Genomic DNA, 26034 nt, shown 5'->3' with positions numbered 1-26034 from the left:
TTACTTATATTCAACAACTTATAAAATTATAATTTATAATATTATTGATTTATGTTCATGTTGTGTTGTTTTATTAAGAATTAAATATATGGTGGGTTTAATTATTTCTTCTATATATATAATATGCACTTAATATAATTTTTTATTTAATTATTATATTATCGATTCGACTGATAGTCTAGCTGGTTAAATTATAAAAATTAAGACCCACTAACATTCCTAGTTTCACATCCGGTTTAATTTTTAAAACATCGGACAATCCTCAAGAATTCAGGTGGGTCGTAGATATGACGGTGGCGAGGATGAGAAGTAGCTGGTGGATCTGAGTGGACTGACTTTAACAGAGTCTTTGCACAACAAGACTAAAACAGATTTTATTTATTTATTTTTTCAATTCAATAGAACAATCCAAAAGTTTTCAAAGTTAACTTTATAATTCATTTCTTGGAATATTGTTACTTGAGTTCGGTTGAGACCTTACGCTATACTCTTTATAAAGATAGGTAGTTTTATTCATTTTGATTCATTCCCTTATTTCACCCTTATGTCTATATATGTGTGTGTGAGAGAGATTAATCTTCTTCATCACGCATATATGTGAAAGTCTTTTGACCAGAGTTGTTTAAGATTAAATGATTAAACGTTATTTTTAACCTTGAACTATACCTTTACAAGCATGGTCAATTGGTCAGTATCTTATACTCCGTTTTGGTACCTTCAAAATAGAGCAGACGATTTGCCTATAATTAGGATAAAACAATTTCTTACCAATCATCAAGATACTCCAAATTCTCGGTAGTTATAATTACCTTAAGTCTAAAATAATTTTTAATGATGTAGAATGTTTCACTCGATCGATCTAACCCCCAAACCACCCCCTGGTTCTTGCAGCAACGAGACAAAACCTCGCATATAGTTCGTTCAATTTAAAATTGCAAACAAGAAAAATACACAACCAAAATAATCAGGATTATGGGTGAAACATAGTATTAATTTAAGATTACATAATTATACAACAAGTTTTTAAAGCTTAACAATTAGACGCATACTAATATCATTAAATTTGAAAAAAAAGGATTAATCACAAGTACTCCCTTTTACTTAGTTCACAATTTTCAATTTCAGACAAACTTATTAGTTTAGCAAATTTTCCTAAATTGTGTGAGCTGATTAAAATTCACTAGTTTTAATCCTTATACTTGGCTCAGATTTAACTATAGGTCTTTGCATTTTTTTTCAATATTGACAATCCCTACAGTTTTTTTCGTTTGCAGCGTTGGTACTTATATTTTTAGAGAGACGTTAATGTGGCACAAATAGAGTTAATAATGCTGGTATATCAATTAACACCAATAATTGTTTCCAAAATCTGCAGTGAGGAATGCCCAAACCAAAATCACTGATCAAAATTTGTGTCTCACAATGGACCAAAATCTGCAAGCATTCAAGTTGATTAAAGCAATATGATTTTAATGATGAATATGTGGGAAGACTAAACAAGGATGATGGTTTAACATCTAGAGAGGCAATATCTTACCCACACATTCACTAGTTCCAGATCCCAAAGATCAAAGAGAAGAGAAGAGTTTCACCCAAAGCACAACGGTGGCTGCCACACCACAGCTCACAAATCACCAGCAAAGAGAAGAGTTTTGCCTAGCTGTTCTTCGAAGAGGGAGAGGTAGAAATCACTGACCAAAAAATTAAAATACTTTAGCTTACAATACACACACTCACCGCCGACAGCTTCATAGCAGAGGAGGAACAAAAAAAGCTGTAGCTACTCCTCAACAGTGGCAGATGAACGACAGGGCGGAAAGGGAAGCAGCTGTGTCGCCAGCAGTGAGGAGAAAGATGAAGAACGATGGTGAGTACGGAAGGCAGAAACGATGTGCATAACTTTCTTTGCTTTCGCATTTTTTCACACCGACAGGGAAGAAGATATGAAATAATAATTTAATGGAAAAGAATTACAAAATAAAACTCCTGTGATGAATAGAGAGAATAGACTCAGATTTCAGAGTAAGACAAGGATGGTGAGAATGAGTTGTGGAATCGAGAGCTAGAGAGATTTTTGATTTGGTGAGAAGAGGCGGACTGAGGAAAAGAGGGCAAAAGAAATTTGAAACTATATTTACATGGATTACAAGAAATAACTAGTATAGATATGATATAAAATATTTAAAAAATAAAAATAAAAAATTATATTTACACCACTTACCCTAATTAATTGGTATAGATATGTTAAAAATAATTTTTTTAAAAAAAAGAATATCTACACCGGCAACATAGGATAACCGGTGTAGATAAGTCAAATTTTTTTAATTTTATAAAATATGCCTACACCAATTATACTATATAACCGGTGTAGATATCAATGAAAATTTTTTTAAAATTTAAAAAGTATATCTACACATGTTACTATGTGTAATCGGTGTAGATATGTAAAAATAATTTTTTTTAAAAAATAAAATGAATATCTACAGAATTAAACCCAGTATAAATTTTTATATTTACACCAGTTACATATTAAAACTGGTGTAGATAATGATTGAAAAAAATTTATTTATAAAAATGACACCGCCTCTAGTTTTTACACTATAGACGCTATAACCGGTGTAGATAATAGGGTTTAAATTTTTTATTTTCCACTAGTGCAAGGTGGAGGATGATATAGCATAAGTTATTGTACATGTGGCAGGTGACGAGGCATAAAATAATAAGTGATATAGCATAAGTTGACCCATACATGGCCAGTGATAAAGCACCAGTGATATGACATTAGGTGCTCATTTTTAGATATAGGCATGTTTAATAAGGAATTAGCAAGAGAATGTATCTCGTCACTAAATTTAACAAGATTGTTTTTTACAAAAAAATTAATAAAGAACGAAATTCCTTATTAAATTCCATTTAGCGGAGGATACATGCTATTAACCCGTGCTAAATCGATTGTTTCTGGTATTTAGTTTTGGTAACACAAGTATGGCCTCGTCTGAGAATCAGTTATTGCGTAAGTATTAAGTAGATGAATTGACGGTCCCACTCTCCTTCCAGCCTTCAATGCATGCATTTGAAACGGAAGCTTTCGCTCGCATATCATATAGGACTTAGGAGTCTTAGCAGAGACCGTTCTCTTATTCTCATTCGTTGCACAATTTGAGGTGATGGCCTAAGGCGGAAACAAACCTGTGGGATAAGTCAGCGAATCACATCGTCTATGGAATATCGCATCGGAAAAAGAGATTGATTCTCCCTTCCAGGCAACTATAGAGGGACATGTCCTTCTGCATGATGTGTGCATCTTTCTTGCGTCCGCATTCGGTGCCTGGTCCTCAATTTCAATTTAAATTAATCCTTACTCTCAATTTAAATTAATTTTAACTATTACTAATATCATATTTATTGAAATAAAAAATATAAAAATTTTAGTATTAAATCTGAACTATTTAAAGTATATTTAAATTGTTAATTTGTAAAATATATAAATTTTAATATTAAATTAGGTTATCTAAATTATATTTAAACTGTCCATAATCTATTTGGACAGTAAAATTATAAAATTTTTTAATATTAAATTGGATTGCTAGATTAAATTTGTACTGGACAGATTAGTAATGAACATATTTATGAAAATTTTAAAATTTTTTTATAATTTTTATTAATAAATATAATATTAAAGATATTTAAAAATTAATTTAAATAGACAATAGGGATCGATTTGGACTAAAATGGAGGATTAAAATTGCTCCTGACCCTGATGAGCACATGGTGTGCACTGAATACAAATTGATCTTTCTGTTATGACATATTCCCTCTCTCCATCTCCTTTATTTTTTTCCTTTTTATTTTTATTTTTAAAATTAAATTTATAAAACAAATAAAGCAATAAAAGCCATAATCTCTCTTGGTCTTACTATGCTGCTGTCTTGGTAACAAAGGAAAGTTCAAAGCTCAAACCCCTTTGTCTTGTCACGTTCTAAAAGAAAGGGGAAAAAGACTTAAACTTTGTTTTTTTATATTTTAAACTAGGGTTATTTTAATTATTTCACCAAAAATTATTAATGTCAAAATATTTTTAAAAATTTAAGAAGAATTATGGGATTTCGCAAGATTTCACTATCATTTGAATATTTCAGGATTGAATGATTTTGTATAAGTTCACTTATAAAAAAGATAATCAATTCCTTCTAAAACATAAATTATATCAGCTACTGCATAATTTCTTTGAGTAGAATAAAAGATCATATATGAGAAATAAAATATTTTTAAAAATGATACACTTAATAAAATAAATTAAAAATTTGTTTACTCGTAAATAATTTATCTAGTTCTTTTTAATTCTAGTGATATAATTAAAAATGAATTATAAGTACTTAAACCAAAAAATAAAAAGGTCGTTGGTTCAACCCAAGTTTTCCTTTTCACCGATATAGGTGTGTGAGAGTGAGTGACATACAAGTTTGGCGAAATTTTCTATAACTTTACCATGTAATTGTCACTTTAAAAAAGAAATTCAAACTATAGTGATTAAAGGGCGATGCTTTGCTTACCTGTATTTTTAGTGCTCTATCATTTAATTTTTTTAAAATAATAATTTATTGTGAAGGTAAAATGAAAGTTGAGAACTTCAGTAGCCACTTACTTTACCATGAAGGGCCGCATTATGGCTAAATTATTCGTTTGCTGTGTGTATATTATGATAACATATATTTAACATCTATTAAAAAAGTAAATTATTTGAATTTATGATACTCCTCTTATACTTTTAAATAGATTTAGATTTAGATTAGATTGTGATTGTGATTTGTCATATCATAATTAATTTTAATTTTATTTTTCTTCTTTTAATTTTTAGCTTTGTCGCTTCTCTCTGTTATCTTGATCTCCTCCTTAATTTATACCCTCCAATTTCCCATGTCATTTTTGATTGCTTATAGGTGTTTTTAAATTAGAAACAATCTTATTTGAAACATATTCAAGTACTAAATATAAATACCTCTTTCAAAGAAGTTTGAACTTTTATTTGTTATGTTGTGAGAAATTAGCTCCTTCCATTAAACTTAACCCCCATTGATAATTTTCCAAGTCTCGTTTCCATTATATCTGTCCTCCTCTCTAACAATTTGGTCATCTTTAGTATTTATAAGCTATTTTTAATATATTTTGCTAAAATAATGAAAATTTTAAAATTCATTAACCCTATCTAAAAATATAATAAACAAGTTTTTAAATTTATTTCTATTAAATATACAATATTTAAAAAAATTCTTTTACCAACATTTTATATATGGTGGAAGGGAAAAATTATGATAAAAATTTAATAATAAGATTTATAAATAGGAGCAAGGAAATTTTTTCTACCCTCTCCAGTAAATAAGATTAGAGAAAGTAATTCATCCTCTCCCTCTCCCCCCCCTTCTCCTCGTCTTTGTTTTCCACCTCTCTTTTTAGTTTATGGACTAGGCTTTCTCTCCTAGTGGAGAAATATCCTGGCCCATCCTACCCTCACAATGTGATGTCCTGGGGCCAACATGGTTCTCTGCCAAAAGAGAGCCCACGCCCGTATATTATATATGTTATCTTCTATTAATGTTTGTGATCAAGTTTTAATCTACTTTTGTTTCAAGAATTGTTGGCATGGAGTCCTTAGAGTAAAGAAATTTCAAGACTAAGTGAAAATAATAAAAAATAATTTAAGTCATTAAATTCTCAACTTATTTAATTATCTAACTCAATCAATTAATAAGAGAATTCCAGAAAATAAAAATTTAATGTCATGGATTTCTGTCAATGTGACTTTTTTTACGCAAATGGTAATTATTGTGTGACTTTAAACCACATTATTTAATTTTTTAAAAATGACTTATATCAAGAATGTGTAGCTTGTTTATTTTCGTATCATTCTTCTAGCTTTTCTTTTTGAGTTTCAAAACCATCTTCAAAGTTTTTAAATGAAGCAAAATTATAATTTCATTTACAAAAGATAAAATTTGTTTTTGCCCCTGAGATTTCTGAGAAGACTGAAAGGAAAGAGATGGAGCAACAAACTTTTTTCTGGGAGTAATTTTCGTTCTCTTCGCCACGATACAAAACCACACCAGTCAGCAGAGATTTATTAACAGCAAGATACACAGAAACATAAACTGACATTAAACATAAGCAAAAGAAAGCATAAGAGGAATCTTTAACCACCACATGATTTCATGTCCAAACCAGCATAAAAGAAAAGAACAGATCAACCAGAAGGAAATCAAACCCCAGAGCAGAAATCACAGTAAAGACCAGAACCACAACAACAAGAAGAATAAAAGAGCGTCACATAGGATAGATCTAGATCTTGATCTGCTTGCTTACTTCTGTCATGGATGTTTGCCGCGGAATTCTCGAAAGTAAGCCCTAGGGTTTGCTTCAAAGGCGGGTCTTTTTATGAACTCGCCGGGTCGACCGGGCGCTTTCATTAGTTTTTCAATATCATCAGAAGCATTAGCAGATCCAGATCTTCCTTTGAATCCATAGTAGCCAATAGAAGCAGAAGCAACAACAGCAACAGCTCCACCAGCTTTGATCAGTAAATCCCTTTGCTTATCAGTTATGCCTCGCTCTCTTAACTTCTCTGCAGCCCAGTTCTTACTCATCTCCATCTTATTTTGAGCCATCTGGTAGTAGTAATTGTCAGGAGGAACACAATCCACAGGCACTTCCAAGTCCACCCAAGTAGCCATGAGCAGCAGCCTGAAGAAGAGCTCCACCTCCTTTGATGAGTAAATCTTTCTTATTATCAAATGTGGATTTGGATGATTTTTCTTCTTCCACCCAACTCTTGCTCATTTCAAATCCATCCTTTGCACTCCCAGACAGATTCACATTTTCACTCATGCTCTCAGACAGATTCACACTTTCACTCATGCTGTCATACAAATTCTGCGCACTCTCAGACAGATTCACATCTTCACTCATGCTCTCAGACAAATTCTTTGTGCTCTCAGACAGATTCACATCTTTTCTCATGCTCTCATGCAAATTCTGTGTGCTCTCAGACAGATTCACATTTTCACTCATGCTCTCATACAAATTCTTTGTCCTCTCAGATATAATGATTATATTTTTAGCACTCCCAATGCACATCTTTGCTCTCTCAGATCAATTTACGGTTTTGGCGTTCTCAATTCATTTTTTCTACTACAACGATACTTACATAGTCCCGCGGAAGTAAGTAAATATTTTAATAACTTGTCATTTTAAAAATTATGATAATTCTTGGATAAAAAGCGAGTAAATACATTAACTATTTTTCTATTTTATCTTAATCATATAGACTTTTCTTCTATTTTAAAAACTCATATAAATATCCTTTAAAATTAAAATATATATTACATAGACATTTCTTGCATATTTGATATTTCATTTACATCCATTTAATCATTGAATTTGACTTTTAAACTTTTAATTTGACTAAAATTTCCTTTTTTAACATACTTTCTTTGTTAAAAAATATAAGGCATTTTTAACCGAATCTCACCCCTCAATAAAGTAGTTACTTATTTTCAAAATAACAATATTTTTCATATTTACCCCTATTCAATAAGGTATTTCATTCTAAAATAAATATAAAAATAGGGACACTTTTGAAAAAAAAGACAATAATTATACCTTAAAAGACTAAAAATGTTTTCTTTAACATCCAATCTTTCAAAAAATACTTTACGTTTTTGAATGGAGGGAGTAAGAATTATCTAAGCATCTATATTTCCAAAAAAAATATGAGTAAAAAAATAAAATAAATACATTTTGAAAGTTTTATTATATTATAAATTTGTTAATTTTAATTTTTATCAAATTTATTGAAATTTTTTTAATTTCTAAAAACATATTCAAGCATATATATTTTAATCACATTACATAAAATGAAAGAATTTACATAAGTCATTTAAATTTGTACCTTAAAATTTGTAAACATTTATAAACACATTTGATTTTATTTAAAAAATTAATCAGATTTTTAATCAAATTTTTTTATGTTTGCTTCAACTAAAAGTTAGTTTAAGCTTTTGCCCCAATTCGCCATAAACATTAAGCAAATAACTTCTCTTTAAACAAAAAATAAAATAAAATAACTCTTAAATTCATAGAAACAATTATGATAAAAATTTGTTTAATATAAATTTTAATTTAAAAAATAATTTTTTAGATTCTTTTTAGAATATTTTAAACAAATTGAATTAAATTATATGTTCTTGAAATAGAGAAAAAGTCTGTATAATTAAAACAAAATATAAGAATGATTAGAGTAATTTACTCTTTAAAAAAAAATAAGAGAGGTAGAGTTGGTTTCACTTTCTAACCAAAAAGTAAAAAAACAGAGTAGGTTTCACTTTTCAGATTCTTATCCATTCCTTTATCAAAATTAATTTGAATGGATTGAATTTAATATTTAAAAATATTTTTTACCTTTATTTCAGTTTCCTCATCAAATTTTATCATTTTAAATGCACATATATATATATATATATACACTCCCTTTGATAAAAAATATAAGATATTTTTTAAAAAGTTAGATATTTAAAAATATAAGGCATTTTTAGTCTTTCAAAGTATAATCATTGTCTTTTTTTAAAAGTATTTCTATTGATAATGACTTTATATTTATTATAAAAAGTTTAATAGGGATAAATATAAAAAAAATGGGATTAGTTTGAAAATAGATAATTACTTTATTAAGGGTAAAATTTAATTAAAAATATTTTATATTTTTGAATAGAGGGAGTATTTGTCTAGTTTTATAATTTGACTCTTTTGATGATAATTTTATTTAATATTAAATCTGACTATTTAAAAAAAAAAGTTACAATGGAGGGTTAGGTGGAGGAAACTCTTCCACTTTCCCACATCACATGTTTTGGGGTTCTGAATTCAATGGATGAGGCTAGTGGTTCTAGTCAATGTCATGTATCAATGTCACTTTGACTTTTTGTTTTTTTTTTTTTAACTGAAACTTCTTGTTTTCTTATATGACCATTTTTTATTATACATTAGGAGTGGGAAAGAACTTCTGCAAAATGGCATTTAAATCTAAAATACTTCCACCATTTAAAAAAATGTAAAATATTTTTTTGAAGAATTGAATGTTTGAAAGTATAAAATATTTTTAATTTTTTAATATATAATCATTATCTTTTTTTAAAGTATTTCTTTTGAATAAATTATTTTATATTTATTTTAGGATAAAACACTCTATTAAATAGAGATAAGTATGAAAAGATAGAGTTTGTTTGAAGAAAATAACTATTTTATTAGGGGTAAAATTTAATAAAAAATGCCTTACATTTTTTAACTGAGGGAGTATTAAATTTAATATTAATCAGGTCCTACCAAAAAATTTAAAAATAAATTAAGAATAATAATTCAGTCACTGAATTTAATTTTTTTAATTACAAATAATATAATTATGATTTAAATGTAATTTTCAGATTGCAATTAAAATTTTTTTATAATTGTGCGATCAATATTTGTAATTTAATTTTTTAAAAATCAAACTATCATTAATTCAATTGTTTAGAATTTGATTATCATTATTCCTTTTCAAAAATTATTAGTTAATTTTTTTAAATTATTGTAGTGTAATAATTAAAATTATTTATGCAATAATTTTTATTTAGCATTAAATTATCATTTTTTGTAACATATACGGACAAAATTTATTAATGACACTTTATAAATTTACTTTTTTAAAACAAAAATATATACTTTTAAAAATGAATTTTACTTAATATAAATATATAATAAATATTTACACTTAATTCTTACACTACAATCATTTTAATCCTCCCCCCTTTTTAGGAATAATTAATTTAAGGATAAAGGTGCACTTTTGTTTGTGAATTGTTCTTCAAGGAACACTCAGCACCTTGAATTATTGGTCAGAATAATTTTATTCTTAAAGTAATTAAAACAAAGTATTTTTATCATTGATGTTTAATTACCTAACAATCAACATTGAAGTCTCAAATAGCATTTTCTAACAATCAACATTGGAAATTTAAAGGCAAGAGTTAAATTGTTTTGTTTTAATGACTTTAAGGGCAAATTTGCTATGACAAATAGTTTAGGGTGTTGGGTACTCCTTGGAGAATACTTTAGAGGCAAAGATACATCTTTACCCTTAATTTAGTCATATTTTGATCAAATCTTGTGATATTTTGAGATAATAAAATACTTTTAAAGTTGTCTTATAATTTAGGAAAAAACTAGCATATCAAAAATAAAGTTAATACAATTTAAAGCTATTAACTCTATGGGGGTGGAAAATTCCAATGGAAAATGATTGAATATTTACATGATGCTAGAGTGTTTAGGCTAGGTTTGGTTTTAGTGAAAATCATACTTTCCACATCGGTTATTTAAATAATTGATGTGAAAAGTTTTTTCCACAACACTTAAATAATTATTGTGAAAGGTCGACCTTCCACTTCATTTTTTTTACTTCTCTTTAATAATCGACGTAAAAACTCTAAAATAACTAATGTTAAAAGTCCTTCTTACTATAGTATTATAAGATATTTGAGAGAAAGATTGGAGTCTCAAAATATTAGACATTTAGACAAAAATAAAATTTTATTATAAATATTTTTAATATTACTCTTTTCATTAGATTCTTTTTATTTAATATTCTTTTACAAATAGAATATTAGATGAATGACATTTTTAATAATTTATATTTTCTTTAAAAGAATAAAATTGTAAATATTTGATGATAAATGATCTTGTCAATTTTTTTTTAAATTTGAGACCAAGTATAATTTTTCAAAATTTTCTTTTATTCAAAAAATTGAAAGATGTTCGTGTCTTGAACTTGAAGCATGGCTATAGAGCCAGGAAAACAGGCTAAGCCCGTTAGTCTAGCTCATTTAAGCTCGTATAACAGTAGAGTTGGGCTTAAAAATATGACTCCAAAATGGTAAATAAGGCTTAAACGGGCTGACCCTGCTGGGCCAAGGGCTAGCCCGTTTAAGCCGGCATGTACATATTTTTTTAATTAATTCTCATAATTTTGACTCTTCCTAGACTTGAAAAAAAATTAAACTAAATCTTACTCCACATCACATGTCAGCCCATATGTGCTCCAATGTCAAATTGATGTTAATATGGATTTTTAAATAAGAAATAAAAAAGTCTACATCAGGTGAAACAATTTTTTTTTTTTAAAAAACCTTTTGTTGATCATTTAAGAGTCTAGGTTAGACTTTTTTATTTAATCTAATGTACACTACTATAAAATAAGTTTACAGGAGTGCTTTTCAAAAAGCGCTCCTTTATATAAAAGAATAAAATACATTTTTGGAGGCACATACGGGAGCGCTCATTTCAAGAGTGCTTTCGTATGTCTATTCTAGAAAGACTAATCACAATATAAAAAATAAATTCAAAAATAATATCAATATACAAATTTATATACAAGGAAAGAACTTGATATTAAAACAACAATTTTAATTTCTTAACTAGCTAGTTTAATTTCTAACAAGCCTAACAAATGAAACTATTGGTATTTTTCTAACATTGTAATCTAATTTCTTATCACAAACAATCAATAATATACTCTGACAACTCTTCAACTAAATCTTTTATTTGCTCCATAATAAAATGCAAAGATTTTGCTATAACAAAATACTACACAAGATATGAAAGCAATATATAAGTAATTAACATTACATTAACTTATTTTCAAAGATTTTGACTTACATTTTCAAGAATGATCAACTCTTATTGTGTGATTACTTCTCTCATAAACTTCATAACATAGTATCCACACTCCTAACCTTGTAATTGTGTAGGTACTTATAAAAATAATAAAAGATGTCATTATCAAAATATGATAGAATCAAATTTTGACTTAATTTAAAATACTTTAGGGATGAAGTTATATATATAATACAAGTATTTGCTATCGAAAATCCAGCAGAGTCTCCCCTATAACTTGAAAGTTCTAAAATTTTTCAAAAATTCTTCATCAATCCAGAACAGCATATTCAAAATAACAAACATAAAATATCAATCAAACAATCATTTAGATATGTACCAACTTGTTTTATTAAGAAAATAATACAAGCCTATATAATAGGAAGGCTAAGCTTGCAATTGGACTCTAAAATGGTAAATGGTCTTAAATGGGCTGACCTGTTTAGGCCCTAATTTAAATGGGCTGAGGACCAGCCCGTTTAAGAGCGCATATATATATATATATATATATATATTCATGCCTTCTTTATGGACCTCATCTTGGACTTGGACTATCTTCAAAGATAGAGCAGTGGAGCCCATATGGCTAAATCTGCTGAGAGGTAAAGGGGGAAAAAAGCCAAGTAGCCAACCCTAATCGTAATAGTTCATTAATTCAATAATTCCCTTCCCTTGAATCCTTAATCACTTCATAGTTCAAAGTCATGCTCAGTCACTTGCACCATCTCAGCCTCTGCGTCTCATGCTAGCACGACTTATGTGATTTCTTCTAGAGTCTTCACTCTTCATTCATCCTTCAAATTAGTGCTCGTCAATCTTCAATCATTCACGGGCCATTGCTCATAGGTCAATCTCTCCTCATTGATACTTAATTCGAAGGCTGTTGCTCACTCCTTAGTCCCCACCTTCACTCTGCTCTGCCGGTACTGTTTAAAGCCATCAAGTCTGCTATTTGTGAGTCTTTGAGTTTCATTTATTAAAACCTTCATTCATCTCCTAAATCACAGTTTCTCATAGGTTTGAGCTTTCCTCCTCTTACCATTTTTCTTTTTTCTGTTATGTTTTGCCTTGATTTGTGAGATTGAGCAATTTATTCTTTCTACTTTAATGCACTAATAAGAAGAAGGCATTAGAATGTCCACTTGTAATTTGAACTTTTTGCTACTTGCTTTTGCTTATTGTGTTGTGTTTAGTTTGTTTGCTTATTGCTTATTGTTGTTTAGTCTATCTGATTTGATATTGGAGAAAGATTTTACTACTCTGGTCCTATTTATAAGGCACTTCCAATATGTTTTACTATAACCAAGGAAAACCTTAAAACTCATTAACTATGGCTAGAAATTTAATAATTTTTCAACTTTATCCCCATTAAATATATATACTTTAACAATTTATTTTCTCTTTCCAACATTTAATGGAGGTCAAATAGGAAAATTTGCATTGAAAATTTATAAGGTAACTTATAAATAGGACTAAAAAAAAAATTCTCTCTTTGCCCTATAAATAAGACCAGAGAGAGTATGTTGGAGTGAAATGAATGAGTTATTTTTATTTGAAAAAAAAAAAGTACAAGGGCCTGAAGCCCGTATGACTAGCCCTAAGTTCGTTATGCTTAAGGCCGGGCTTTAGATATAAGCCTCCTAAAGGAAAATCGGCTTAAACAGGCTGGCTCTTTTAGGCCTGAGACTGTCAAGGGTTGGGTCAACATATTTTTCTAACTCTAATCTCTGTGAATAGGCCATGCATTCACATACACTATGGTCTTGGCTGGGATTTCAAACCCTTGTATGATGCAACTTTTAGTTGTTTCTCTTGGTGGAATTAATGGTGCTGGTGGGTGTAATCTTAGTGTTTCTTTTACAATAACTTTTTAGAGCCTTATTGGTTTTTGTTCTCACTTTTTGTTGTTAAAAACTGTTTTGTAATATAGTTTTCAAAATTATTTTCCGAAACAAAATAAAATGAAAATTCATTTGGTTTTGTCAATTAAAAAGCAATTTTAAAATTAAAAAGTGGACTAATAGTGATGGTTATAGGTAGCTAATGGTGGTGATTAATAATAAAAATTGATCAAAGTAACTATAATTTTCAATAATTAAATGTAGTGTATTTAAAAAAATAAGAAAAATAAAATAAAAACAAATTGAAGTTGTTTCTATTTTTTTATTTTTAAAAATAAAAATGAAAATAATTTTAGAAATAATTAAAAGAAAAATACTTACCCAAAAAAATTTTAAATTTTTTTATTTTCAAAAACAAAAAACAAACATGCCGTTAATGTCTCCTCCTTTAAAATCTTTCTGACCGTACAGATTTCTAACCTCCTCTTGTACTTTTTGCATCACTGTTGGATTCTTGATTAGCCGGTCATAGCCCAAACTATTACTTCTGCTGTTGTATTCGTTCCTGCTGCAAGCATGTCCTGCATATATGCATACATACATGTGTCAATTTTAAACCCACTATCATTTTAGGGTTAATATTTATTTTTGCTCTTGAATTATGTTTGTAGGAGCAGCTAGTGTCAAACATTTTTCATAATGATTTAAAGTAATTAAATTATAGCAATGTCTCCCCTGACATTAAATGTTCAAACATTGACCATTAACTTTACTGATTTAGACTTAATATTCAAGGTAACATTGCTAAAATTTAATTATTTTAAGGGAAACATTGTTACAATTTAAATTACTTCAAGGGTAAGATTACTATTATTTGAGTCACACTTATTTTTGAGTCAGCAAGATTAATCATCAATGTTTGCCCATTTAATATCAGGGGCAATATTGCCATGATGAGTTAATTATTTCAAAGGTGGCATTACTATGACAAATAGTTTAAGACATTAGATATTAATAACTTTCAATATTTTATTGAATTTATTAGTATTTTTAATGTAATTGAAAGTCATTTATTTGAAGTTTGTTAGTAAAAATATGATTAAGTGGATGAATATGTGTAAAAATGGGCTTGAAAATATGTTAGAAGTTAGTAAACTAATTCTATCATTTATTTTGGATTTTATGCATGTAGGGAGGCCCAATTTAGGGGCCAAAAGAAGAGAATTTTGGAGCCCAAGTCAAAGGAATTAAATCTAAAAAGAAAATCTGAATAGGTTATGTTTATTGCAGTGAAAGTGAAGCGTGATTTTAGTGAAATGCATAGTTTTGACTCTCAGTGAATTTTTAGGGCTTGGGCACCTCATTTCCGTTCCAGTTCGTCTTCAACCAGCAACTGCACGTCCAGGGAGCATTCTAAGGTAGAGAAATAGTTGGAGAAGCTTAGGGAATACTTAGGTCTTGCGATTTGTGACAGAAATCATCCTTTCTAAGCTTTCTTCTCCCTTTCCTCTATATTTTGATGTATCTTTTGTTGAATATTGTTGCTTCATGCTGTTTTAATGGCTGTTAGTGGCTGAACACATTTGACCTAAAGTAACTATGAACTTGTTGGTGAATTAGAGCTTGTTTTTACCCATTGGTTATGCTTAATATTAATTTTGGTTGCTCAATCTTGTATTAATTTGTCTATTTAATGTTTGGCTATCATTAAATATGAATTTAGGTATTGGAATTTTTTCTTAACAAAGGAGAATCTCATTTAGACCTTTAGATTAAGTAATATGAGATTAGACTATGATCTAATTTGTAATTAGGATAGAAATATACCTAATTGCCTCATATAATCAAATTAGAGTGAGTTGGAATTAAAGTTGCCTCTTGGGTGAATTTTGTTAGAAATAACATAATTAATTTGAGAGAGGGTTATTTGAGGTTCGAAATCTTATAACCATTAATGCTCTAGATTAATAAAATTAGCATTAAAATTAATTAATTGGGTAAAAAGCAAGATCTATGAAGCTAGCAAGGGATTAGTGACTCTATATTGTATTGGACATTTGTAGTTGTTAGATTGGGAATCTCATTGCATTTTATTCGTTTTACTTTTTAATTTTTGCTTAATCAATCGCTTCTAATTGATTTTGCCTAACATGAACAAAAATGAAAACTTTATTGTCTAATTGCTATTATGCTTAATTCCTTATGGAATCAACCTTGATGCACTATTATATTGCACTTTGACTTGTACACTTGCGGTGAAACATTTTGCGCGCATCAGATACTCATATGAAAATAGTTTAATAGCAAAAATAAACCTTAATTCTTCATTTTATTTTAGAGCAAAGTGCAATCAAAATGACTAACTTTAAATTCTTGCTTTATTGCCTACTCTCCAATTTTTGTTATAGATAGAGCTCATTTAACTTCACCGAATTACATTGAGAGGTGCAATGAGGATCTAAACGATTTTTTCCCAAAAAAAAAAAAACAAAGAAAAAGAGGAGTCAAGAATTATATACATACCATGAGTAAAGCTTTAAGGTGATCAAAAGTGAGGTGAATGGAAAACCATGGCTGATTCTTGAGGCGAAGGAAGACATCAACTATATCTTCTTGTGGTTTAGGCCTTTGAGGATCAAGGTGTTCATCGATCACTTGTTGGGAAAATGCATCCATGTCCTTGAAAATCCTCTCAAGACGACCACTCAATCCTGTGAGTCTAACAATACACCCTGTGAAATGAATGTAATCTGAAATGAAGAAGGTGCTCATCAACGCCATCATCTCATTCACCATCCCATGGAACCTTGAATACGATCAACAGTACAACAAATCTTCATCAGCTATGGTAGTGAAATGATACTGATGAAGCATACACATGAGATTGGATAGAATGCTTCTGAAGCTAAGGACGTCCTTTTATTTAACCTTCTAACATCCATGATTTTATCAAAAGATTGCAATTTTGTAGTCGAAGTAGCGACATTTTGTGTGAGGGGTCGAGATTAAATAAGTATATGTATTATAGGACTTGTATAAATTTTAGGGCTGAAAATACATGGTAAATTTATATAATACTAAGGAAAAAATAGATTTTAATTTTCATGATACATAGAAACACATTCTAAAATAAAATAAATTATTATATCTTTCATATGCATGCCACAACAAATTTTCAAAATAGAATAAGTTGTTATTTAGATTTTAATTTAAATAAAATAAAAAAATTCTAAGTAGATATATAAAATAAATTATTTTTTGATCTTTACATTTCTAATTTATTTTTACTTTTTAAATACTACCAGATGGGCATGTCATGGAGTCTAGTTATTATAAGCACATGTATTCAAACCGAGATGGTGAGTTGCATCATTAATGAAATGCGGGAGCATACTAACAGAGCTTTCATTAGAGACACCTAACAGCCAGGCGGAACCAGCCTTCATAGCTAGTTGGATGGGGTACATTTTTTTTGACAAATATATGGAAAAATTACGTATAAGTTCCTCAGGACCTGAATGTAAATTAAAATTAGAGTGCAGAGATGATAATGCCCCTATTAAAAATATATTACATTAATCAAATAATTTACAACTATTCCATTCATAATTTATAACTATCATTTCAACCTTTTACAACTATAACTTCAACTTTTTTACATTAAATATTCAAACATTTTAATTATTTAATTTGTGGAGTTACAGTTGTAAAAAGTTGAAATAATAGTTGTAAATTAATGATGAAGTAGTTGTAAATAATTAGTGTTAAACTTTGTTAGTAATGCATTTAACTATTAGATATATCAAGTTATAGTTGTAAAAAGTTGAAGTGATGTTATAAATTATTAATAAAATAGTTGTAAACAATTAGTGTTAAATTTTTTAATAATGTATAATTGGTTTAACTATTAGATATGTGAAGTTATTATTGTAAAAAGCTGAAGTAATAATTGTAAATTACTGATAAAGTAGTTGTAAATTATTTAATTAAGATAATGTATTTTTAAGAGGGGCATTATTCTCTTTTAACCCCAATTTCAAATTACACTCAGGTCTTAAGGGATCTTACTATAATTTCTGAATTTTGCAAGATTTATTTATAAATCTATACGTAATTTTTTCAACAAATATACTCATTAATTAAAATTTTTTAAAATGCATCATACTATTTTTTTGAAAAATAATTTTATAATTTGAAATTATTAGATAATAAATTATGCATAACTATATATACTTTAATTTTAAAAAACAACATGCAAAGTAAATTTCATATGTAACATACATATACTCCCTCTCACCTATTATACTACAAGGCACCTTCTAAAAATAAAATTGAATGCAGAATACAAGATGTGTAGTCAAAATATCAAATGATGCTTCATTTTGATTCCTATAATTTTAATAGTTTCCTAGTAATTTAAGCCTGGTTACCCTTTAACTAATAAGAGTATAAGTAAAATATTGAATTAATTGTTTAAAAATAAAGTAATCAATTTAACAAAAAATTTTAATCCGCATAAAATTAAGGAAGTACATATAATGTAAGGGTTGAAAGAGCATGGTCCCTTTTGTTTTTTTTTCACCATATATGGATCCCAACTTTAAGATAAAAAAAAATAAGGGACTTTTGATAATTTAAAAATTTTATAAAAAGAAATTTAATTTGTAGAGATTTTATAAAAAAAGATAGACATTATGTTTTGTTACAATAATAAAAACAGTGACTATTTGATTGTTATTTTTAAATTTCATTATATCTTTTTTGATTTCTTTTTTATAAATATTATTTATTATTTAATTATTTTAAAATTATATGATATATTCCTGTACCGCATAATATTATTTTTAGAAGTTACAATAATCAGAAATTTGCTTTATTTTAGATTTTGGTTATTTTAAAAATTTACACAAACAATATAAAAAGTCACAAAATAGATTTTTTTTTATAAAATAAGTGATCTATTGAAATATGAAATGTACATACTTACTAAAACCCTAACCTGTTTAAAAAATGGAGGATATTTTAATTATTTATTCCTAGCAAAACATATATTCTATTCAGTTCGTGAAGAATTTAAGGGGTTGCATGCAGGGGCCATCGCTCCCCACATATGTTGTTTGATTAACGCATTGCTCCCAATACTTGAAAGTATTCTGTATAAATAAGAAGATTTTTGTTTGTAAAAAAATGTTGAAATCAATTTTATTCCCCCACTTTTAGATAAATTGTCAGTTATGGCCCCCTCACATCATAACTCTGATTTGTCCTTGAATTCAGTCCCTTAGTCGTGGAGTATATTTCCATATTCTATTACTCTCGGTTTGAAATTAAACCCCTGCAAAGATTCTTTATTGAAATTCTCCCTAATATATATGTATAATAAATCATGAACAACAATTATGTATAAACTATAAAAAAATGTTTACATATTATCCAAAATTAAATTGGAAAAATGACAGAAAAATTCATTTAAATTATGTAAAAGATAGATTGATATGTAAACATTTTATTTTAATTAGAGAAAATTACATATAGGTTTTGTAGGATAGACTTATTCACAAATAAGTCTCACAAAATTTAAAAACCACAGCTAGGTCCCTTGTGACTTGAGTATAATTTGAAATTCAGTTGCAAAGACAATAATACTTCTATTAAATATACATAAGATCAATCAAATTATTAATTTACAACTACCATATTTAATAATTAGACAATCATGCGTTACTAATAAAATTTAACATTAATTGTTTACAACTACTTTATCAATAATTCATAACTATAACTTTAATTTTTTATAATTGTAACTTTACAAATTCAATTGTTAAATTGATTAGTTTAATTATGTCATATATGAAGCTACAGTGGTAAAAAGTTGAAATTATAGTTGTAAATTATAGATGAAGTAGTTATAAATTATTTAACTGATATAATGTATATATGTTTAATAGAGACATTATTGTCTTTTTATTTAAATTTTAAATTACACTTAGGTCTCAAGGGACTTAGTTATGGTTTATAAAATTCACAAGATTTATTTATTAATAAGTTAGTCTACAAAAGCTATGTGTAATTTCCCCTTTTAATTACCAAAATCGTATGGACCTTTTAGTAATCGCCCTATTTCTTAAAGACCCACCAACAACTGAGGATGGCAGGACACTGCGATTGATTATATGACCCCTACCTCTCTTAAAGACGATAACGGTGGCCGATAATTTCCTCTCGTCTTAAACATTATATAAATCCGCACAAGCATCTCACTACCTTCACTTCATGATCCAATTGCTTTCTCTTTCTCTCTCTATATACATACTTCCCACATTATATAATAAACATAGTCATGGCAGCACAAAAATCCAATGCCTCTGTACTGTTCCTTCAGGAAGACGATGATGAAAGTCTATCCCAAGAGTGCCGAGACCTCATTGCAACCCTACCCAGTGAACCGAATCGGCTCATGACAAGACTCTACCAATTCAAAGGTTTCTGGGTCTCCAAGAAGCTCATGCAAGCAGTCCTCAATTGCCAGAACCATTTCCAAGCCCATGATTCTGATGTCCTTCTTGTTACATTACCAAAATCTGGTACCACATTGCTCAAAGCCCTCGCTTTTGCTATCATTAACCGTAAAGCTCATTCTCAGCAGCATCACCAAGGCTTTTTGGAACCCATCTACCACATGTTTTTTGCCAGAATCTGTGAAGCCATCGAAATGTAAGATAGTGTACTTGTGCAGAAACCCTAAGGACCTCTTCGTGTCACAGTGGCACTTTGTAAACATGTTAAGACCAGAAACCACAGAGAATAACTCGATGGAAGATTCGCTTGAGATGTTTTGCCGAGGAGTGAGCCTTTTTGGGCCGTTTTGGGATCACATGTTGGGGTACTACAAGGAGAGTTTGGAGAGGCCGGAAAAGGTAATGTTTCTTATGTTTGAGGAGCTTAAGAGTGAGCCTGTTAGAGTTTTGAAGGACCTAGCTGAGTTCATGGGGTATGGTTTTTCTGAAGAGGAAGATAAAAGTGCTGTTGTGGGTAATATATTGAGGCTATGTAGTTTTGAGAATTTGAGCAATTTGGAAGTAAACAAGACTGGAAAGTTGTCCACTGGAATGGAGAATAAGAATTTTTTAGACGCGGAGAAGTTGGAGATTCCAAGAATTATCTCACATCAGACATGAACCAACGGCTTGATGTTATTATTCATGAAAAGCTGGGAAAGTGTGGCTTGAAAGTTTAGATCCCCATATACAAGCACACTTCGAAGCATCTAGTGATCAACTGATGAGGACAAGCTTCTAGTAAAATTTTTAGTATTTGCTATGTCATTAAATATGTAATGCTGTCTTTATGGTGTATGTCTCTTTTGCCACAAGTAATATGTGTTTTTGAACTTTGAACGAAGTGGAAGCAAGTGATAAAATTGAATTATAATCACATTGCGCTATGATATTCCCCCATCCTCCTCGGTATGATAAGACGGAAACTACGGGCCTATATATCCATATAGCTCTAGCTCATGTGAACCCAAACCGTATAGTTTTTTTACCATAAAGCTGATCATTTTTTTAACCTTGCTCATTTTTATTAGACTGGGGCTGGTCTAGAAGCCCATTTTTATTTTTAAAAATTAAGTTTAACATTATAATATTGCATATTTATTTACTAAAATGTAAATTATAAAGTTCTAAAATTCAAAATAAGTAATATAAATCTTAATTTTTAAATTACAACACCTATTATAAATTTAATTTAAAAATTTAAAATACCTCAATATATTAGCCTTAAAATAAATACAAGTTCTTTGTTTTTTAAAATAAATACCAGTTCTAGAAGGTAGCTTAAGCACGGTTTTTTAGGGCCTAAATGTGCTAGGCTCTGAAACTCTTTTATACTAAAAAATCTTAATTTTTAAAGCCTGAGCTCAAAAAGAAAATTGGTTTAAACGGGTAGTCCAAATTTACGGCTCTCGGTGGAGTGATATGATTGATTAATTATTTTCTGATAATGCTATGTAAGAATCGTGTTCCTTATTGCTACATCCGCTCCATTTTATAAAATGTTTTTTTTTTTGGAGTGATTTGATATCTCATGATTTAAGATACTTTGGGAAAAATAATGATTCGCCAATGAAACTTATTCTAAAATTATCCTTCATTATTTTTCAATTCTTAAATATATTTCTTTTCCTATTTCTCATATTAAATGAAGGGTATTTTTAAAATTTTATAAAGAATTTAAGTTTACAAATTATATTTAATTTTTTTGTCCACAACAAACTGTAATTAATGACTTCATTGGAATTTGCAATTTTATCAAAAATAAATAAAATTGTTTTATAAAATGAGGCAAGGAGTATGATGGTGTTGTGAGGTCGTTGATCAAAGTTTGTGAATATTACTATCGAGAAATATAACGAGGGATGGTTGCCTTATGAAAATAATAGAAGCGTTAGTTGTGTCATTAATAAATTACAAAAGCGACCATCACCAGAGTTTTCATATTATATTTGGTCTATATTATAAGATACCTTTAACTATCTCACTAGAACTAATGAAATGTGGTTAAGTTATTAATTTTGTCTAAAAATGGGATAAACTTTCAATTTCACCCCTATTTAAATTGAAAAAATTTAAATTTGCATTACATTCTCTCTCATAGTTGATGAATTTAAATAGGGTTAATATTGAAAAAGACGTAATTCATAGCTTATCAAGTGCCTTATCTTAATGATCAAAGAATTTTTCTAGAAGGCATCTTACAGTAGAGACAGGATGGAGCATAGGCTAATAGGCACCTAACGCTCAGGGAAAATTTCAGTTAGTGCCCTTTAATCCAACATAATTTCAGTCAACCACTAAAACTCTAAAATTTCACTAAACATTTGGGCAACTGAAATGAAATTAAAGAGCTAACTCAAATGACCTTATTGTCTCTAGTGGAATTAGGCTTATGAACAATTTGTGCAGGGAAAATGAGTAATTTATGTATGAAAAATGAATAATTGACGTAGGTGGAATAAGAGTTGAAAATTTATAGTGTTGTCATGATGTTAATGAGAGTTCAAAATTTCACCTACGTCATTAGAAAATTCAAGAATTTCAAAATATTGAATATATAATTTCATTTTAGTATCACAAGAGGAGTTGGTGTAAATTTGAAAAATTTATGGTAAAATAATTAATTTTCTCGTTTTTTGACTTAAATTATAATAACCCGGAAGTTTTAGTAAAATTAAAATTCTTGAGATAGTATTTCGTTTTTATTTTCACTAATTTTAAGATAGATGCAACAAGCGAAAATGGTGGTCTAGACTGTGCTGGTAATTTATCCACTAGGTCCTCAGTTTGAATTTTCTTTTCACTTTAGTCTTTAGTGAAAATCTTCCATTTTCTTTCGGGATTGATTTATACTGCTGAGGCACAGAGGGATAGAGAGCCGAAACCCTTCCTCTTCTTCATTCCTTCTATTTGATCACATTTGTGATTGAGAGAGTGAAAGCCAATTGATTCCCTTTGTCGTCTGTTCTTCCTCCACTCCTTGTGCACGTCGCACCATCACCGATGGGGATCCAGGGAGCTTGTTCATTGATTTAGAGGATTTGAGTCGCTGATTATTCCCTTTTGCTTCATCGCCGACGCCTTCTTCTTCCTTATTCTTCAATAGATTCTTCATTCATTCTGGCATGATATTCCCATGCCATAATTGAAACAGTGATAGCTAATACATTGGCACTAGAAGAGGTGCTCACATTTACAGTGTCTGATCATGCTTCAAACAACATTACATCCAATAGGATGATACTTATAAGCAATAAGAAAAGCTATATCCTCATATTTTATCTTTTCTTCTTTCATTTGATTTTTTTTTTTGCACAATATAAAAAAGAGTCTATTATGCATCAAAATCTCGTCTTATCTTATAACTGAAAGATAAGAGAAAAATATATAAAAATTAGTTAAATAAGTATAAAATATTTATAAATATAATCAAATATAACCAAAGTCTATACCTATACTTATCTGTAAAATATGAAGTTATCAAATTCCTCCATACTTAGCTGGTTGCCCATGCTCAAGCATCTAATCTGAAATTATCATACTTATCTTTTCAGAATTCTACTTGTGATGCCACTTAAAGAATTGAAGAACACTTACAAAAAAATCAAACAGAAACCATTCAAAAAATAAAAAACTCTGAGTATACTAAAATAAATTAGTTTTTGTTTTTAATTTTTTATTTATACTTTTCAATTGTTAAAACATCCACGTGGATAGCATGGAGAATAGATCTAGTTATTATAAACATATGCATTCATTTCACAAAAGAAAAGAAAGAAAAGAAAATATACGCATTCAAACTGTTTGTCTGTTCACCATTTAAAGTGGCCACATTTGCCTTATCCAAAATGAGAAGGGTTAGTTCATTAATGAATTACGGGAGCAACCCAAACGAGATCTTTCATAGAAGAATGCCTACCATCGTCGCGCTCGACCAACTTTAGTAGCTAGGTCCCGTTTGTTTATTAGAAGAATGGAATGGAGTGATTTAAAAAAAATAAACATAAAAATAAGATGATAAAAAGTTATAGGCAAGCACATTTATAAGGAGAAGGGATAATTTAGTTCATGAGCTTGAGAATCATAATTCATGAGATTTTTAGAGAGTGTGATAATTCTCATATTTATAGTATATATTAATGAGTTTATCATGCTTATCATGGGAGGAAGGATAATTTAATTCATTTTTGTCTTGATTTTTTCAATTCATTTTATTTCATTCTTTTCTAATAACCAAACAAGACCTTAGTGAATTAGTTTTCTCCACAGCATTTTCACTCAACTACAAAACTAAATCATTCAGATTAAATTTTACCGATACACATTAATCTGTACTTTTAATAATTCTCAAATTTAAATCATCAAATTCAATTTTTTGGCCAGTCATGAAATTCAATTTAATGGTCTAGATGTACAGTGTTTTTCCACTGTAGTGGAGAAAATATAATCCAACTCTGTTAGTTAGGGGGCCAACTTTTAGAAAACTAATATGTATTTTTGTGGCCAAATATATATATATATATATATATATACATACATACATATCCTTACTTTTAATTTTTTAACATTTATCTTACTATTTTAAAAAAATGTATAATTTTATAATTTAGAAATATTATATAATAAATTATGTATAACTATATTCACCTTAATTTGTTTGAGAAAACATGCAAGTAAAATCACATATATGCATATATCTACTCCCTCCAGCCTCCACACTAAAAGGTACTTTCCGAAAAAAAAGGGGGGGGTCCAAATTACAAGATGCATATTCAAACTTTCAAATGATGCTTCATTTTTACCCTATAATTTTAATATTTTTCTTGTAATTTAAGCAAGCTTTCTCTTTAATTAATAGAGATATAAATAAGACATTAAAATATTTTTTTAAAAAAAGTAATTTAATACATTTTTTAATCTGTATGAAAAGTATCAGGGAGCATGTATGAGGGAGAATCTCATTAAAAGCCCTCAAAACCAAGATGGTCATCAAAAGGGCCCAATAGAATATGAAATTATTCTGTAGGTTCAAAGGTCTCAATTACAATTTAAATTCTTAGTGAAATGACACAAATGACCCTTAATATTTGTTTTTAAACAGGGTCACTATCATTGGTCATCGGAGCCACTGCATCGGTGCTTGAAGTTCTATCACAAGCAATGATATTACCACCGCTGGTGGTTGAACTGCCACTACCAGCCATCGGATCTTCGGTGGTTAAACCTTGTCAAATGTGCCAAGGGGCCAAGGGGAGACATGAATCCTTGACCTCTTAGTTGTTCAAAATGAATGTTACCACTAAAACCACTAATTAAATCTCTTTGAGAGAGAGAGAGAGAGAGAGAGAGAGAGAGAGAGAGAGAGAGAGAGAGAGAGAGAGAGAGAGAGAGTGTGTGTGTGTGTGTGTGTGTGTGTGTGTGTGAGTATTATAACTTATTTTCAAACATTTAAGCAACTTGTTGTTAATCATGGACACATTGATGTTTGATCGTATTCGAACAATCACTTGTAAATATTTAAATATGATTTGTTCATTTATAAAAAAATGTTATCAATTTTTAAAACCCAACTTGTTCAATTTCTTTTAATGACTTGTTCATTCAATATTGACAAGTTATTAATGTTAAGGTAAATAAAAAATATGTTACTTATTTATTTTTCAAGCATTTTTATGGGCTATGCTTAATCATGGATGCGTTGTTATTTATATATGAACAATCATTTATAAGTATCTGAATAAGGCTTGTTCATACATAAGAAAAGTTGCCAATTTTTAAAATCTAACTTATTTAATTTTTTGACAACTTTTTCCTTCAATATTGACAAATTATCAATATTATGCTAAATAAAAAAATATGTTCTAAATTTATTTTCAAGCATTTTCATGAGCTTTGCTTAA

General features: G+C 28.9%; 2 protein-coding genes across 2 annotated transcripts; both read left to right on the top strand.

Annotated features, from left to right (window-relative positions):
• The first annotated feature begins 19917 nt into the window (after positions 1-19917).
• On the top strand, positions 19918-20295 carry LOC129290011 (cytosolic sulfotransferase 12-like). The gene has a single exon (XM_054926737.1). The coding sequence runs from the start codon at positions 19918-19920 to the stop codon at positions 20293-20295; it is 378 nt and encodes a 125-aa protein (XP_054782712.1).
• Positions 20296-20356: 61 nt separating this feature from the next.
• On the top strand, positions 20357-20755 carry LOC129290010 (cytosolic sulfotransferase 5-like). Its single transcript, XM_054926736.1, has one exon. The coding sequence runs from the start codon at positions 20357-20359 to the stop codon at positions 20753-20755; it is 399 nt and encodes a 132-aa protein (XP_054782711.1).
• Positions 20756-26034: the final 5279 nt, after the last annotated feature.

This window comes from Prosopis cineraria, unplaced genomic scaffold, assembly GCF_029017545.1.
Source record: "Prosopis cineraria cultivar Desert tree isolate PC_DT_omini unplaced genomic scaffold, ASM2901754v1 PC13, whole genome shotgun sequence".
Lineage (NCBI taxonomy): Eukaryota > Viridiplantae > Streptophyta > Magnoliopsida > Fabales > Fabaceae > Prosopis > Prosopis cineraria.
Note: the sequence above shows the minus strand (reverse complement) of the source record. Positions and strands in the feature narration are given on the sequence as shown.